This window comes from Schistocerca serialis, chromosome 4, assembly GCF_023864345.2.
Source record: "Schistocerca serialis cubense isolate TAMUIC-IGC-003099 chromosome 4, iqSchSeri2.2, whole genome shotgun sequence".
NCBI classification, from domain to species: Eukaryota; Metazoa; Arthropoda; class Insecta; order Orthoptera; family Acrididae; genus Schistocerca; species Schistocerca serialis.
This window is the reverse complement of record NC_064641.1, coordinates 485,267,989-485,286,753: the sequence shown is the minus strand read 5'-3', so window position 1 is coordinate 485,286,753 and position 18,765 is coordinate 485,267,989. Positions and strand designations below refer to the sequence as shown.

Here is an 18,765-nt window from a genome sequence, read left to right as displayed (position 1 = left end):
AAATACAGTACTTTCATTTCCGTGTCGGAGTCAAATAATTATACGTGTTTAGTATAAGATTTCTGGTAATTGATGTATAACGATAAAGGAGCCAGATACTGGGTGTAGGTAGAAAACGAAAACAACGTCTGGACATGCAATCGAACTCTCTAATTAGATTATTACGACGCAAAATACTTCAGATACTATAGTGGTAGTAGAATTCTTATTACTTGCAACGGCTTTTTGGAGATTTAGGTGAAAGCACTGGAAAGGTAGATCTGTGTTGCTAGAGGTGATTAGAAATGACCTTTCCCACAGTACGAGGATTGTATGTTACCACTCTGAACCTAGTTTTGTGTTGGGCTGTAAGCAATGACAATCATTTAGAAGAACATCTATACAGCACTTTTATAGTGCTAGATATACTGGAGCTAAGACAGATTAAATATTTCCATACAACAAACTCAAATTGCTGTACCACATCACATCGAACTATAAAGTAATACCTGTAAAATGTATATGATACATCGTGCGATAGTGATTTAGCAAGTCTGCAGTTTTGGTTGTCATTGCCATGTAATCAGGCTCAAAATAGTTCTGAGCACTATGGGACTTAACATCTGTGGTCATCAGTCCCCTAGAACTTAGAACTACTTAAACCTAACTAACCTAAGGACATCACACACATCTATGCCCGAGGCAGGATTCGAACCTGCGACCGTTGCAGTCGCGCGTTTCCGGACTGAGCGCCTGAACCGCTAGACCACCGCGGCCTGTAATCAGGCCAGATACGTAAACATCCAGAGTGAATAATACTGCTAGAGGATTATTCTGGCCATTTGAATGATTATCACCCGTTCTACCGCAAGGTGAGGGACAGGTTGAGTCAGTGAATAGCATCAGAGTTAATTATTTTTGAAAGTGACAGCTCAGGTCATGTTGTTGTAACATTAGATACAGTGTGCTTATTTTCCCAGAATCCCAGAAGGACGATATTTAGGAGCAATTGTGAAAAAGAACACAAAATAAATTAGATTTGTTTGGTTATGTATTTCGTATTATTTACGTATTTACAAATGGTTCTACGTCTGCAGTAATCCTGTCGATCAGTGGATCTTGAGGATCGGAGCCGCAGCTGCGTAGGACAGAGGAGCGGCGATGGCGGGGGCGGCGACAGCCAGAGGGGCGGCGCGCAGAGCGGGGGCCACGGCCAAGGCGGGGGCGGCGGCGTAGGCCACGGGGGCGGCGTAGGCGACGGGGGCGGCGACGGCCGCTGGCGCCACGGCCACGCCTCCCAGGTAGCCGGCCGACACGGCGGCGAACAGCAGCGGCAGGATCACCTGTAAGCACACAGCACGCGTCTCACGTCGCTGTGTTCCAACACCGTTCTCGTGGATTCAGACACCTCTCGTATGCGTGAGATTTATGATTTCCTCTGTTCCCTAAATAGTGTAAAGCATAAGAGGTGATCGTTCCCCTGATGTGGACACGCCAGATTTCCTTTCCAATCCTTGTCCTGTATGGGCAAATGTTTTGTCTTGAGCGAATATGAGCGACAATGCAAGAATCAGGCAGAAAACTTTAATGATTTTATGTCGTATCCAAAGACCAAATCTTATTTCTGCAGTGGAGAGTGCGTTGATTTGTAACTTCTTGGCAGTGGCATCTGTCCAAGTGTAGTTATCGTGCCCGTGAAACAAATTTTGCACCTTCACATTCGGCAATCTATTTGCGTCTCGTAACACAGTACGCTGTATTCAAGGACCAATGCTGGACAATAATGCCCTCTCGAAGCTGCCAGAAGGTTAAATCATCCAGCTGTTATTTAGGTGAAAAATTCACGAAGTTTCATCGACTGTATTTAATACAACTACCAACAGCCTCAACAACTATCTAAGTAACGAATATGTACTGCAGTATACAACTATCACATTGACGACATCACATAAGCATACTACTTCGAATCTCAATTTCGAAAAATCACTACAAAGCTTAATACTATGCTCTGATTCACAAACAACTATAACAACATTCGGGTGCAGCCTCATTCCAGTCTTACAACTGCCATAGCAAAAAGAATAAAATCCCGTGGAAATGAAGAAATTAGAGTTGTAGTGGGAAGCGCATGTTTATTTGTACACGGTGCAGATTTTATAATTAGAGTATCTGGCAATTTCAGGAAAATTAGCTCCGAAGAATATATTCACATTACGTGCCAGTGACACACAAAGGAGTAATTTTGTTACAGGGATGTTACAGACAAGTAGGACCCTAATGAGCAAGCGCAAATGAAACAGTTGTCTCAGTGATCCCGAGACATTTGTATCAATGTGTTCACTTTTCTCATTTTAGGCAGTAACTGTTAGCACTGAAACATAATACCAGACAAATAATTCAGAGAAATGCGGCGAGACCTAGTGAATTTGAAAAACATATGTGAAGCAATACCAAGTTAACAGTGCTCTTTACTCTTTAACTTTTCGTATCATTTCCAAACCATATTGCAAAATGAAGAGTGAGACTAGTTAGCGGTTCCTTCAAGATGTGTTCTTATGCATTCTGGCAATCAGTAAATTTAGCGATTGTACGTTAGAATTTTTCTGGATGAACAAGATGTATTTTCAGTCTACGTTTTGTCTGTGTGTGATAACGTCGTCAGTCAACTGTAGCACCTAGTTTGCAACATTTGCAGAGACGTTATGTTATAAAACAACGTGGCAACTACTACCCATACTTGTAAAAGTTAGATTGTACACGAAACGGACTTTGGGACCGACGGTCGCTCAGAAACTATGTTCCTGAAGCAGAGAAAAACAAGAGCTCCGCTAAAGATGAAATTCTTCAGTTTTATTTATCTATTTGACACCTTTGCAAGGGCTGTTTCGACATAAATAAGATGCAGACAGCGAACTTAAGCAACATATTTCATAATCGGTGACCAAAATAGGTAACGAAGATTTCACTACTCGGTAAGAAATTTTTGCTACGAATGATACGTACGCCTTCCAGTATAGCTAAGTGTAGCATGGAAGTAAAGTAAAGCGAATGAAGCCAGCTGGAGACGACTCTCCCCAGCGACTCACCAGCTTGTACATGTTGCGTGTGTTGTGTCGGCGGTGCAGACTGTGCTGACCAGAGGACGGTCCGGGTTTATATACCTGCAGAGCCACGCCCGGCGACCGTCCGCTCGGCCTTGCTTCTTGCAGCGGACCCTGGACAGCCGAGTCCGGCGGTGCACCTACTGGCCGCACACTTGTCGTAGAGAACGTCACTCCCGTAATTCACATTATAAGCCAGAGGCCATGAGAGATGTCACATACAGGGTGTCCCAGACCTTAAGCGTATATGCTGTCAGAACGTTAAAACTTACAAATGGACATAACTGTTCCACACACGATAGCCCTGAGGAACGATGCTCACTTTGGAACATGAGTAGTGCCCTCAAAAAGTAATGTCATGACCTAATCTATCTGTCCCATGAAGGACAATCATAGTACACGCAATGGATGTATTTTCACATCTGAAATAATTCACTAGTGTTTAGTGAGCGAACTTCTCACCACTGACTCTACTCCTTTACCAATGAACAATTTGTAGATTACTGCTAATAACAAATGTGCTATGATTGGGCTCTCCACTATAAATCAGAATACTTTGCTGTAAAAACTCTTAATAAAGTATTGTATGTAAAGGAAATGAGAAATGGCTCTCATCGAAGTAAGTATTACGCTGCAGGCACGATGATTGATATACGAGGCATCAGTGCAAGAACAATTTAATTTAATTTAATTAAGTAATGAAATGTAAAAAATGATTGGTGATATGAAATTAATCTCATATTATTTAAGTGCAAAGGGTACGGATTCTTTACACAGAACATCAAAATCAGTGTTTCCAGAAAACATGGTGCTTACGACAATGTCAACCAGACAAATCGTTTCAGATTCTTCTTGCAAGCAAGAAAATTCCGGATGGATGAGAATTTTTCTACTAATTTCGGTTACGAATCTTTATACCAAATAGAAAACTCGAGTCTGTCCCAAGTGAAACAAAACTGCGAGCTCCACAGCACAACTGTCGTGGCTCGATTAAAACACGAAATATGCATTTTAAATGTATTTCGCCAAGCCTGCAAGATACTGCAAGATTACCTGCTAAAAGGCACGCGTCTGCAGAGAAAATTCAGTTCGGTTTTTCTTATTGTCATCACTGGCACAAACCCTGACCGCAGATATTTGTAGTTCCATAGATTCAGCCCCGCTAGACTTAAAGACCTTAAGTGGTATAAACCAGTGCAGTAGAATACCATGCAGAAGAGGAGCGACTACGCATATAATCGATTAGTGGGCACAAATATTGCAGCAGCTCGTAAGTAACAGATTCATGAAACCTAAATCATGGAACGAACTTCCAGCATAGTGGAGCTATCGCAATGAACAACTCCTGCTAATCAGTACAACGAAAAACCAGCCCAAGTGGAAAATTTGACTATACTTGGTTTTCGTTGTACCCATGAAATGATGGAAGTTGACCATACAGTAGACAACTTTTAAGGATCGCAATTACACACATATAAGAAGATATTACAAGTTACATCTTACAGCCACAGCCTAAGCTCGTCGCAAGTGTAGAAAGTGACTACATCCTAATCTCAATGCTTTTATATCAGTTGAGTGTAATGGTTTGTCACCCTTACTCTAATATCTCTGATACGACAAGCAGATTCTACGAACCAGTTTCTCGTCAGTTCATATTGGGGTTTCATACACCAACGTCTTCAAGGACGCCCATAGGAAGATATTCTTTTCAATGACATCCGACAGTCACTCCCGTTACGAGCCAGGGCCTTCATTTTCAATGTAGCGATGAGTATATCTGTCGTACAGGTATTCACAGGCTTTTGTATCGAACAGTGTTTGTGTACAGACGTTTAGAAAATGCAAAAAAATGTTCAAATGTGTGTGAAATCTTATGGGACTTAACTGCTAAGGTCATCAGTCCCTAAGCTTACACACTACTTAACCTAAATCATCCTAAGGACAAACACACACACCCATGCCCGAGGGAGGACTCGAACCTCCGCCGGGACCAGCCGCACAGTCCATGACTGCAGCGCCTAGACCGCTCGGCTAGTCCCACGCGGCTTGGAAAATGCGATCTTTAGCGGGAAACAAATGGTGAAGGTTCCAATGATTGTACCAGCGTTCAAACAGGACGGTAGAATATAAAGCAGTCTTCCATCTCACGGGCAAGTGGAAGGGTGTTTATTGCTGAATACCATCTTCCACAGGACTGAATTTTAATTAATTTAAATTGTGTTGTGTCAGCTATTATTAGTCGAGAGCCCTTTGGCCAAGTTTTTGTGTTGTAATGACCAACTTTCTAACAAGAATCCATCCAAGCCTACAAATGTGATGCCTTTTGCGAAACATGTGCACCATATGCGTAAGTGCTCGAATTGTACGTCTGGGGAGGGATCATTAGCAACTTTTCGATATTCTGAATCCTGTGGCTGTTTATAAGGATTATCACAGTTGACTTACCCACAGATTTAGTACATGAGCCCTGTGCCACTTCCCAGTCCCCTGGCTATTCTGTTGTTTATGTACCCCTACAGTGCTTCAAAAATGTTCAAATGTGTGTGATATCTTATGGGACTTAACTGCTAAGGTCATCAGCCCTAAGCTTACACACTACTTAACCTAAATTATCTAAAGGACAAACAGACACACCCATGCCCGAGGGAGGATTCGAACCTCCGCCGGGCCCAGCCCCACTGTCCATGACTGCAGCGCCTAAGACCGATCGGCTAATCCCGCGCGGCTACAGTGCTTCCTGTCGACTTACATTTGCAGTAGTACGCTAAATATCCCTGCATGTGTTGGCGAACAATCCAATAATCTTTCACTTCTGATCGTAAGTTTTCTAATCAGATGTGTTCTCCTGAATTTTCTTCATACTAACTACTCATTCGGTACGCAATTTATGCACTTATTTAATTCTTTTTTCTCCAAGTTTTGCATCTGCACAACATTGTGCACGTGACATGCTATCTGCCAAGGTTGTTTCCTCAAAGCTAAGGTGGTATTTTACAAAGCAGATCTTCTTTGTCTAAGGATGTTGGGTAATTTAATGTTAACTGTCTATCTCGCGAGCACACCTTACATGCGTCTTCCACTTTGCTCTCACCAGTTTTACTACTCTGTAAGTTGATTATTTTCGTCTATCCTTTTCTGTTCCTTAAAATGTGTTCTACATTGCGAATCTTTTGTATCTCAGTTGTCAGCTGAACTGTGGTATATCTTTTTTTTTTAACCTAGCAGGGCTATCTCATCTACGAGCCTTAAATCGTGGCATCTATTCGTTTCACTCATTGATTTTCTTCCTGAAATTTATTTTCACTTGTTGCATTCCCTATCAGGCACACGATTTAGGCAGCAGTCTCGATAAATTTCACCCACGAGTTATATATTTCTCAGTCTGTGGTTGTTCTAGCTTGTTGTTACCGACCGAAACAGGCTGATTATTAGTTCACACTACAGCTCGTCTAGTGTAGCTAATCGTTGTGGTATTAGCTCTTTAGTTCAGACTAAATCTTTCCCTCAGCAGCGGAGTATACGTTCTTCTGGATTTTCTGAAAGATTGAAAGGCGTATGGCAGGCCGTTAGTCAGATTCGAAAATTCGTTTTCAGTGCTCTTATCAGATGAGTCACACTTCACGACCAGCCATCACAGCTTCACAGTTTCACCATTTCTCAATTTTACCTGCGTGTCTATTAGAGATTTATAGCTATCGCAAAGTGCTCCGACTGATAACGTTCTCCATTCGTCTGCCCTGTCACATATATCAGTACCTACTAATCTCCGACGTCTTCAGCATTTTCGAAAAAGGTGGAGCTTGAAGACGAATTTTCATTTTAATGGTTTGATGACATCAAATAATACAGTAACTGTTTGCGTATCACTTACTGTTATAAGTTTTTATTACACACTATTGCAGTTTTGGCCTTAGGCCATTATCAAGTGATATTACGGCTTTAAGGAATTTCAACGTACTGTAAGCTGGCACCTTTGTATGTCGTTGTCAATCCTGTTAACAGCGCAGCAGATTAGTGTTGAAATCCGGTGTGCCGACCAGTGGGTGGACGGTTTTAAGGCGGTTTTCCATCTGCCTCGACGAATGCGAGCTGGTTCCCCTTAAAAAATGGTTCAAATGGCTCTGAGCACTATGTGACTTAACACCAGAGGTCATCAGTCCTCTAGAACTTAGAAGTACTTAAACCTAACTAACCTAAGGATATCACACACATACATGCCAGAGGCAGGATTCGAACCTGCGAACTTAGCGGTCACGCCAATGCAGACTGAAGAGCCTAGAATCGCTCCTCCATAACGGCCATCGTTCCCCCTTATTCCGCGTCAGTTACACATGTCGGATATTGCTCAGTTAACACTTTCTCCACGTTCGCGTACACCATAACTACTCCACCACTCAAACATTGGGGTTACAACCGTCTGGTGTGAGACGTCCCCAGGGGGGCCGCTGGGGGTCGAACCACACAATAATCCTGAGTTCGGCGTAGGGTGGCGGTGGGGTGAGGGTTCTGTTGTAGCCTGTTGTGGGGTTGTGTACCACCTTGGACTACGGCGGGGACGAAGCCTCTCCCTCGTTTCTGGGTCCCAAGTTCCATACAATACAATACAACACAAATTAGTGTGTATAGAAATACAGACTAGAAATTATACCCGATTTCTAATAGCTAATAGAAGTGAGTAGGAGGCTCTTTAAAAAGCCAAGCAATATTGCATAGTACGTTACTTGTCGTGTCACCTCAACTCATTATGTGTAGAATTACAGCCACGGGTATGCTTCAACGGTGTGGATACGATAGTGTACAGTACCATAATGTTGTATATGTTGTATGTATATTGTTAGAGAGGGGGAAAAAAAGATTCAGGAGGAAGCGAGAAGGCACAGTGTATGGTGGAGCAAGAGATGCTCGCATAACAACGCAATAAGTGACAGTGGTCTGTCGCAGGCAGTAGAAGGGGCCCGATGTCACATAACGCCGCGGCTGAATTTAATAATCTGTAAATTGTTAACAGTGGCGTAATGTTATTATGTTTAGTGCTTCCAAAATGTTTTCATACACTGAGGTAACGGAAGTCATGGGACAGCGATATGTACATGTACTGATGCCAGTAGTTTCGTGTACACAATGTATAAAAAGCCACTGCATTGACGAAGCTGTCATTTGCACTCAGGGTATTTCTGTGAGAAGGGTTCCAACGTGATTATGTCGGCACGATGCAAATTAAGAAACTTTGAACGCGGAATGGTTTCTGCAGCTAGACGCATGGAACATTTTGTTTCGGAAATCGTTAAGGAATTCAGCATTCCGGATCCACAGTGTTAATAGAGTAGTGAGGATACAAAATTTCAGACCTTCACTTAATGATGGAGAGCAGCGGCGTTCGTGTAGAGTAGTCAGTGCTGTAACAACTAAGACACCAATTGTAACAACTAAAACGGCTTCTGACACTAAATGTAACAGTTGTGTTACTAAATGTGACAGTTCTGTCACTCAATGTAACTGGGTTTTCTCTTTGGATGCTGTCAATTGTCAGGATGAGCATTCTAAAGCATTCTGTCAGGGTGAAAATATTAAATAAATTAACTTTTCTCTCTTAACAACATGTGGGTAGGGTGGGTTCTTCCTTGGCTCGGGTATGAGGTCGAATGAAACATCATTTTACATAAGATAACTTTTATTGAAAGTTTCGTACAACTGTATCTTACTGGGACGTTCTGGTTCGGAGCGCGGCAGCCGTGTCGTTTGCGTAGCCTTCTGCTGCGGCAGCGGCGGCGGCGGCGGCGGCGGCGGCGTCTGATTACGCGTAGCGGTGTGTATCTCGTGTCGCCGTCTCGCCCAGCTGACCGGAGACGCGCAGCGCGAGGTGGCCCGTTTAATTATTGCGAGCGACGTTGTGCATCGGATGGTGATACCTTGAATGTGGCGTCCCAATGTTTCTCTTCTCTAAGCGGCCGCGTGTGTTGTGCGTTGACCAGCGGAGCGGCGCGGCGGGGCAAGGCCAGTGTCCCGAACTCGAACCACGGACTCCCGCTTGCCAGTCTTCGGCTGTCAGGTCTTTATCCCAGCTCACAGGTGACTGCTGAGGTGAGGCCGTCTCCTTCCCGTCCTCACGAGTCACCCGGGTACGTAAAAATCAGACTTCCAATACCTTTTAACTTCTGTCTTCTGGCGCCGCGGCTGCTGCTTGCTATTCCATTACAGCGGCGGACTTGGTGCGTCTGTGCATGATGCAATCTCTTCTTGCATGACGGTCTTCAGCACCGAAACTGACTGAAAACTACTGCTACTCTTCTTTTCTTCCTTCGTCTCTCGTCTTCGTCTCCGTGCCCGTCTCCGTCTTCGTCTTCGTCCCCGACTTCATCTGTCTTCATCTGTCGGGCCCACCGCGTCTCGCGTATTTATTCACTTCAGTTCACTGGGGGTGAACGACTTCACGGCCATTGCCTCTTCTGTCACGTTGAAAAGCTTCTCGAAGAATCTTCTTGACCTCGGTCATTGGCTCTTGGAATGTAGGCGGGGGCCTCTGATCGCATGTGACGACTGAGAAACACGTGAGCCGGTCATTGCTTCTTCCGTCACGTTGAAAGGCTTCTCGAAGAATCTTCTTAACGTCGGTCATTGGCTCTTGGAATGTAGGCGAGGGCCTTTGCTCATGCGACAACTTAGAAACACGTGAGCCGGTCGGGCGATGCCCTGACGGCTGAATCGACAGCGCCCGCTTATGTGGAACTCGCTGACTCCACGGTCATTGTTTCTTCTGTTCTGCCCGCTGAATGCCAGTATGTAACTCTCTAAACTAAACCAAGTTTTCCATTTATATTCTAATTTCTTAGTTCACTTTGATTTCACTAATTTATTTACTTAATTAACACTCAACATTCCTCCACCCTTCGGAGAAATTCGCCCTCGAATTTAACACTCAACATTCCTCCACTCTTCACACGGAAAAAGCACAAGCACTGAAAACTCTCGACTTAGAAGATTGCACACGCTTCACATTAAGTACGTGGAAAATACTTTATCACTTTACAAAAGCACTGTACGGTCATGAATCACATAGTTCTTACATAAATGGTTGTAATAAGTGTAACAAATCTTGATGACAATGAATAAACTAAAAACAGATTTTGCACTTAGAAAATTACATAGCAACAGCTGTTTAATCTACCCTATACTAATGCAAGAATATCTATTCTACAGTATTGTTTATTTTAACAAGAGACTGTTTAATAAAGAATGAAGTACAATAAACAAAATTAATACACTAATGCTCAAAAGTAACTGCTGAAGTACACCAGTTAAGAGTGTGGTATCCAGTTAACAGGGATTTGATGAAGTGGTATATTATTATTTGGCTTATTTTTTCGTCTTAAATAACAGGAAACTGTACAAAGCAGAAACACCAACACAAAGGTTCCAGATATACCCATTCCTAGCATTATAATTTTAGTTTTGTGTTCACCTTTTAAGTGTAAGACATGTTGCATCATAACATTGGCATCAATTTTGCCTTGCTGTGAGTTTATGACTTCAGAAGGGAACTGTCAAGGGAGTCTTTGAGGTAGGATAGGTTTTGTGTAGGAAATGCTTGCATGGCATTTTCTGAAAAAAGCAAACAACATGGTTATGAACCTACCAACCTAGTAAAAACGAAAACAAAGAAAAGAAGGAATACATTGTTAACTACAAGATCTACTTGTTTGTACGTTCAACTTTTCTTTCTTAAAAAATAAACCATTATAATTTATTAATTATTTACATTTGTATACTGTCCATAGTCTACTAAGATTCAACTAGGACATTCGCACCCTTGAACGAAGATTGTATGGTGCCATGTCTGTATGTTGTGCTGGCGTGGCCACTCTTTTTCCTTTACGGGAACTTCCTCCACCCTTCGGAAAAGCAGACACTATTGTTGAAGGAATTACATCTGGAGCGCCCTTAAAAGGTTTTAAACGACTTGCATGGACAATGGTAGTTCGGGTGGGCAGTTGCAATTTAACGTTGACTGGTGACGTGATCTCAATAATTTGATAAGGACCTCTGTAGTTTGTTACAAATTTCTTCGTTTTTCCTTTAGCTATGTAAGGAGTTGAAAGCATAACCCACTGACCGATTTTGTAATTTGGATATTTAGCTTGGGTATTACCTAATCTTTCCTGTCATTCCAAAGCCTTTGTATTAGATTTTTGAACCTTTTTCCATACCTCCTTCATCATTCGACTGAAATCTCTTACTGTTTCTCCGACTTTTCCGTTTTTCTGCCTGATTACATCAAAAGGGGACGGCATTTTTTTCCCATAGACCACTTCATAAGGTGACATGCCAGTTGCTTCATGCGTTTTGGCGTTGTATACCGACACGATTATTGGTAAATACGTATCCCAATTAGAATGTTGTTCGTTAATATAATAACTAAGCATCTTGCCAATTGTCCGATGAACTCTTTCTGTGCGCCCGTTGCACTGAGGGTGTAACGGAGTTGTGCGTAATTTGCGTATTTTTAATAGGTGGCATAGCTGTTTCATTAATTCAGACATAAAATTAGATCCCTGATCTGTGATAATAGCTTCAGGTACTCCAAATTTAAGTATCCAGTTGTTAACTAAAGCTTGGGCAACTGTATTTGCTTGCTGATCTGGGAGACTCACCATAGCTAGATAGCGTGAAAAGTGATCGATAATTGTAAGAACATACTTAATACCAGCAGGTGTTTTATGAAATGGCCCGTAGAGATCCACTCCGCAGATTTGAAATGGACATGAAGCCTCGGGGAGCCTCTGTAAGGGTATTTTTGAACGAGAAAGTTCAGCTCGTTGTGCGCACGCAATGCAATTACGAACGTACTGCGCAACATCCTGCTTTCTGGTTTGCCACCAAAATCGCTCTGCTACTCGTCTTTCGGTTGTCCGCTGTCCACCGTGTCCTGCAAGGATATGATCGTGGGCCTCTGCCATTATTTCTTGTCTAAGGTGTTGGGGAACAACAATTCGCGGTCCAAGTTTTGTTTTACGGCATAATACACTATCTTCAAAGCAAAATTGTTTTTGAGTTGCGTATTTTTTACATTCTGTATCCTCATCTTGTGCCTTTCTCCAGTCCTCAGTATCTCGGCCTGTTGCTTCCAAAAGTGCTATTTTCCGACTTAGGCAATCTGCATTCGTATGTTTTTTGCCTGGTTTATGGATAACTTCGAAATACATTTCGGAAAGACATAGGGCCCAACGGGTAAGACGACTAGATGGAGCCTTTAATCCAAGCAACCATTTTAAAGCTGCGTGGTCTGTAATGACCTTGAATTTCCTACCATACAAGTAGCATTTAAAGTATTTGATACCATAAATAACACTTAACAATTCTTTCTCCGTTGTGGAATAATTTCTTTCTGCCGTTGTTAGTTGTCTCGAAGCGTAGGCTATGGGGTGTTCCGCGCCATTAATATTCTGACTCAAAACAACTCCTACTGAATGACCACTTGCGTCACAGGATAAAATAAATTCTTTGTTATAATCTGGGTAGGCTAATACTGGACTGTGTGTTAACTTATCTTTAAGGGTTTGAAATGCAGATTCACAATCTTCAGACCAATGAAATTTTGCACCCTTTTTCAACAATTGGGTTAAGGGTCGGGCAATTTCAGCAAAATTTTGAACATATTTTCGGTAATACGATGCGAGACCAATGAAACTTTGTACCTCCTTAACGCGTTGTGGTGTTGGAAAGTCCTTAACTGCCGAAATTAATCGAGGATCTGTTTTAATTCCTTTTCCACTAATGACATGCCCTAGGTATGTAACCTCTGTTAATGCAAAACTACATTTTTCCATATTTAATGTTAATTTAGCTTTTCTAAGTCTCTGAAAAACATTACGCAGACGCACAGCATGTTCATTAATGTCTCTGGAGAATACAATAATATCGTCTAGATATACACAACATTGCTGAGTTTTGAGTCCTCGCAATACTCCATCGAGTAGTCTTTGAAAAGTTGCTGGTGCATTTTTCAAACCGAAAGGCATTCTTTTAAATTGCCAGTGGCCCCCAGGGGTAGAAAATGCTGTTTTATGCCTATCTTCAGGTGCAACTTCCAATTGATGATATCCGCTACGTAGATCGAGTGTTGAAAAGTATTTACTGTTACCCAAACTGTCAATGATATCTGTAATGTTTGGAAGAGGATAAACATCTGAGATAGTTTGTTTGTTAAGGTGCCGGTAGTCACAACAAAATCTATATCGTTTCGTACCGTCGGGAGACTTCTTTGGAATAATTACGATATTTGAATTATAAGGCGAATCAGAATATTCTATAATTCCATCTTTTAGATGCTGTTCTATAAATTCATCCAGTACTGGCTGTAAGTGATGCGCAACTCTATAAGGCTTCCTATAAACTGGGGGGCTATTTCCTGTTGGGATCCTATGCTGTGTGATGTCTGTTGCTGGCAATGGACCTTCTGCATTAAATAAATCTTGGAACTCAACTAAAACTGCTTCTATCGTGTCTCTATCATTTCCTTTCAAATGCTCAATCTTCTGGCGCAATGCGGTTTTATAGGCGTCTGGTTTCTGACCATCATTAATATCTGACCAAATGAAATCTTCTTCTTCAAAAGTACTGACTGTAGCTACTAATATTCCCTTATGCAACTCTTTGTCCTCCACTCCGAAATTGTCAATATGTACCGGTACTTTTCTTTCTCCCTCAACGTCTTGAACCCGTACAACACTCCTACGTACAAAACAATGTGATACATCTAATTCCTCATTTTCCTCTAGAGGCTCTATTAGACACACTGTATCTGTAGGTACTTCGTGGTCAACGGTCATCCAGAGAAGTTTTCCTGAGCCAGATGGTATCAGATCCCGCGAATCAACCTTCAAGGACGTTGCACGCAGTATAGTTGATTTCGCCTTCCGGTTAGGGAAATCTTGCGGCAGAGGGCCCTTTGCAGCGGTGTCACCTAGCTGAAACACTATTCCGCTAAGTTCTACAGTTTGCTGTCTGAGGTCGATTTTAGCGTGATGTTTATTCAGGAAATCCAACCCTAGGATCGCGTCGTACCCGTCAGTTACCTTTGTTACCACTTCTACATCTTCCTGAAATTGTACACCGTGAATATAGAAAATCAATGATGTACATCCTAATGACTTCACTGTACCTCCTCCTACTCCACTCAATCTATACCTTGGAGGGTCATATTTCTTTTCTCCCATACATTCATTACTTACTATTGATACGTTTGCGCCTGTATCAACTAGTATCCTTGCCTCTTTATCCTGTATGGTAGCAGATAACCAGCATTCCGCCTTCACATTCGCCTTAATGGCATGAAATTTTATTGGGAACGCCTGGCGGCGGCTCCGACATTCCCGTTTGAGTTTAACTGATTTCTATTTCCAAAAACTTTCTTAGACCTGCATTCCTTGAATGTGTGACCTGTTCTTTGACAATTAGTGCATTGAGGTTGTCTGCAATTTTTTGCTATATGTCCCTGTCGATCGCACCTAAAACATCGTACTCCTGCTGAAAATATATTTCGCTTCTCCTTGTATCTGGTGGCAATGTCAATTTCTTCAAAAGCTGTTGCCACAGATACAGCTTCTGCTAAATTTTTAGGAAACTCTGCCCTGACACGACGGGACGATTCAGGAGGTAACCCACGTAGAAATGTATCCAGAGCTCTATTTTCTGCCTCTTGTAAAATAAATTTATTTGCTTCATCACTAGTTGTCAATTGATAGGTGTTAATATTAACTTTTCTAATCCTATCTACAAAGCTTTCTAACGACTCGTTTTGCCTCTGAGTGATAGTGTTTAACTGTTCCCTATAAAATCTACAGCTGTTCTGTTTTTGAAAACGTTTAAGTAATCCTTTCTTCAATTCCTCAAATGTTGGAGCATTCCGTAATTCTTCATGGTATAAGACGTGTGCTTTAGCCTCTCCTGTCAATCTTAACTTTGTCATTTGTAAGAGCTGTTCATCTGACCATGATCCTAACTTTGCAGCTGCTACTAAATCATCAAAAAAGGCTGTTATGTCCTCGCCAGGTTTACCTGAAAAAGGATTTACTAAGGCTGCTGCTGAGGAATCTAGGGTGGGAGGGATTGAATTGGTTTGCCTAACCTCACACAACCGCTTAAATAATGCATTATTATCATTTTTAAGCTGTGCTATTTGATTAACTAAGCTCTGAATAGCTTCCTCAGTAGAAACCGCTTGTGGTGCTGACTCTGACTTTGTACGATTTCGTGTCATCATTTTACAAACTGTTAGTTACACTATCTTACTATACTGAATTTAAAAGATGTTTAAATATTTCCGACAAACTCTTAAAATCATGAGAGAAAATACACTTCTAAATAAAGAAAATATTACGACTGCTATGCAAACCTCTATCCCTTCACACATTAAAAAATACTAACTGTGGACCTTTAGTGACTGTCATTCACACCTCATATTGAGCCAAGGGTTTTTTCTCTGACACCAAATGTAACAACTAAGACACCAATTGTAACAACTAAAACGGCTTCTGACACTAAATGTAACAGTTGTTTTACTAAATTTGACAGTTCTGTCACTCAATGTAACTGGGTTTTCTCTTTGGATGCTGTCAATTGTCAGGATGAGCATTCTAAAGCATTCTGTCAGGGTGAAAATATTAAATAAATTAACTTTTCTCTCTTAACAACATGTGGGCAGGGTGGGTTCTTCCTTGGCTCGGGTATGAGGTCGAATGAAACATCATTTTACATAAGATAACTTTTATTGAAAGTTTCGTACAACTGTATCTTACTGGGACGTTCTGGTTCGGAGCGCGGCAGCCGTGTCGTTTGCGTAGCCTTCTGCTGCGGCAGCGGCGGCGGCGGCGGCGGCGGCGGCGTCTGATTACGCGTAGCGGTGTGTATCTCGTGTCGCCGTCTCGCCCAGCTGACCGGAGACGCGCAGCGCGAGGTGGCCCGTTTAATTATTGCGAGCGACGTTGTGCATCGGATGGTGATACCTTGAATGTGGCGTCCCAATGTTTCTCTTCTCTAAGCGGCCGCGTGTGTTGTGCGTTGACCAGCGGAGCGGCGCGGCGGGGCAAGGCCAGTGTCCCGAACTCGAACCACGGACTCCCGCTTGCCAGTCTTCGGCTGTCAGGTCTTTATCCCAGCTCACAGGTGACTGCTGAGGTGAGGCCGTCTCCTTCCCGTCCTCACGAGTCACCCGGGTACGTAAAAATCAGACTTCCAATACCTTTTAACTTCTGTCTTCTGGCGCCGCGGCTGCTGCTTGCTATTCCATTACAGCGGCGGACTTGGTGCGTCTGTGCATGATGCAATCTCTTCTTGCATGACGGTCTTCAGCACCGAAACTGACTGAAAACTACTGCTACTCTTCTTTTCTTCCTTCGTCTCTCGTCTTCGTCTCCGTGCCCGTCTCCGTCTTCGTCTTCGTCCCCGACTTCATCTGTCTTCATCTGTCGGGCCCACCGCGTCTCGCGTATTTATTCACTTCAGTTCACTGGGGGTGAACGACTTCACGGCCATTGCCTCTTCTGTCACGTTGAAAAGCTTCTCGAAGAATCTTCTTGACCTCGGTCATTGGCTCTTGGAATGTAGGCGGGGGCCTCTGATCGCATGTGACGACTGAGAAACACGTGAGCCGGTCATTGCTTCTTCCGTCACGTTGAAAGGCTTCTCGAAGAATCTTCTTAACGTCGGTCATTGGCTCTTGGAATGTAGGCGAGGGCCTTTGCTCATGCGACAACTTAGAAACACGTGAGCCGGTCGGGCGATGCCCTGACGGCTGAATCGACAGCGCCCGCTTATGTGGAACTCGCTGACTCCACGGTCATTGTTTCTTCTGTTCTGCCCGCTGAATGCCAGTATGTAACTCTCTAAACTAAACCAAGTTTTCCATTTATATTCTAATTTCTTAGTTCACTTTGATTTCACTAATTTATTTACTTAATTAACACTCAACAGTGCCAACAACACTGCGTGAAATAGCCGCTAAAATCAAAGTGGGCCGTATGAAGATCGTTTCTGTGAAGGACGATGTAGTGAAATTTGTTGTTAGTGCGCTATGGCAACAGACGACTGACGCGAGTGTCTTTGCTAACAGCACAACATTGCCTACAGCGACTCTCTTCGGGTCGTGACAATATCATTTGGACCGTCGACGACTGGAAAACCGTGGACTGGTCAGATTAATCTCAATTTCAGTTGGTAAGAGCTGATGGTATCGTTCGAGTTTGGCATAGACCCTACGTTGTGCAAGCTGGTGGAGAATCCATAATGGTGTGGGCAGTGTTTACATGGAATAGCACTGGGTCTTCTAGTCCGAAGGGACCGCTTGTTGAGTGAAAATGGTTGTGTTCGGCTACTTGGGAGTCATTTACAGGCACTGATGGGCTTCAGTTCATAAACAACGTTTGAATTTTTATGGTGACTATGCGCCTTATACAGGGTAAAAATTGTTCGAGATTACCTTGAAGAAAATTCTGGGCAGTTCCAGCGAATGATTTGGCCTCCCAGAGAAAACAGTTATGGGACGTAATGAGGAAGTCAGTTAGTGCACAAAATCATGCACCGTAAACAGTACCGCAGTATTTCTGCAGGGACTTTCAAGGCTTGTGGAGTCCAAGCTACGTCGACCTGCTGCACTGCACTGGGAAAAATGAGGTGCGCCATGACGTTAGCCAGTATAGCCTGATTTTTGGCATCTTAGTATATGGTTGCAATGGAAGCGCAGTTCTGGACAGAGACAATTATGGAGAGTTCTGTGAGTACATGTCGCCTTGAGGTTGCCTTGGTTTCCGATTCTGTTGCAGTTTTCAACGCTAGTGTACTGTTGTGAACACTCTCTTAGAGAGAAATGTTTCGATTTATCGGTGACAGCGGTATATCGCAGCTGTGAAATCGACAGATGAGTCATTGTGCTGAATTTGGTAGGCAGACACTTAGCAAGTCGTACTGGAACCATGTGGTTTCGCAATATCTACATCTACATCTATACTCCGCGAGCCACCTTACGGTGTGTGGCGGAGGGTACTTATTGTACCACTATCTGATCCCCCCTTCCCTGTTCCATTCACGAATTGTGCGTGGGAAGAACGACTGCTTGTAAGTCTCCGTATTTGCTCTAATTTCTCGGATCTTTTCGTTGTGATCATTACGCGAGATATATGTGGGCGGTAGTAATATGTTGCCCATCTCTTCCCGGAATGTGCTCTCTCGTAATTTCGATAATAAACCTCTCCGTATTGCGTAACGCCTTTCTTGAAGTGTCCGCCACTGGAGCTTGTTCAGCATCTCCGTAACGCTCTCGCGCTGACTAAATGTCCCCATGACGAATCGCGCTGCTTTTCGCTGGATCATGTCTATCTCTTCTATTAATCCAACCTGGTAAGGGTCCCATACTGATGAGCAATACTCAAGAATCGGACGAACAAGCGTTTTGTAAGCTACTTCTTTCGTCGATGAGTCACATTTTCTTAGAATTCTTCCTATGAATCTCAACCTGGCGCCTGCTTTTCCCACTATTTGTTTTATGTGATCATTCCACTTCAGATCGCTCCGGATAGTAACTCCTAAGTATTTTACGGTCGTTACCGCTTCCAATGATTTACCACCTATGGCATAATCGTACTGGAATGGATTTCTGCCCCTATGTATGCGCATTATATTACATTTATCTACG

General features: G+C 42.9%; 1 protein-coding gene across 1 annotated transcript; it reads right to left on the bottom strand.

Moving 5' to 3' along the window:
• Positions 1-1,012: 1,012 nt before the first annotated feature.
• LOC126475194 (cuticle protein 38-like) lies at positions 1,013-3,096 on the bottom strand. The gene is made up of 2 exons (XM_050102843.1): positions 3,066-3,096; positions 1,013-1,322 (listed from the first exon to the last, which is right to left on the bottom strand). The coding sequence occupies exons 1-2, from the start codon at positions 3,075-3,077 to the stop codon at positions 1,089-1,091; spliced, it is 246 nt and encodes an 81-aa protein (XP_049958800.1). The 5' UTR covers positions 3,078-3,096; the 3' UTR covers positions 1,013-1,088.
• Positions 3,097-18,765: the final 15,669 nt, after the last annotated feature.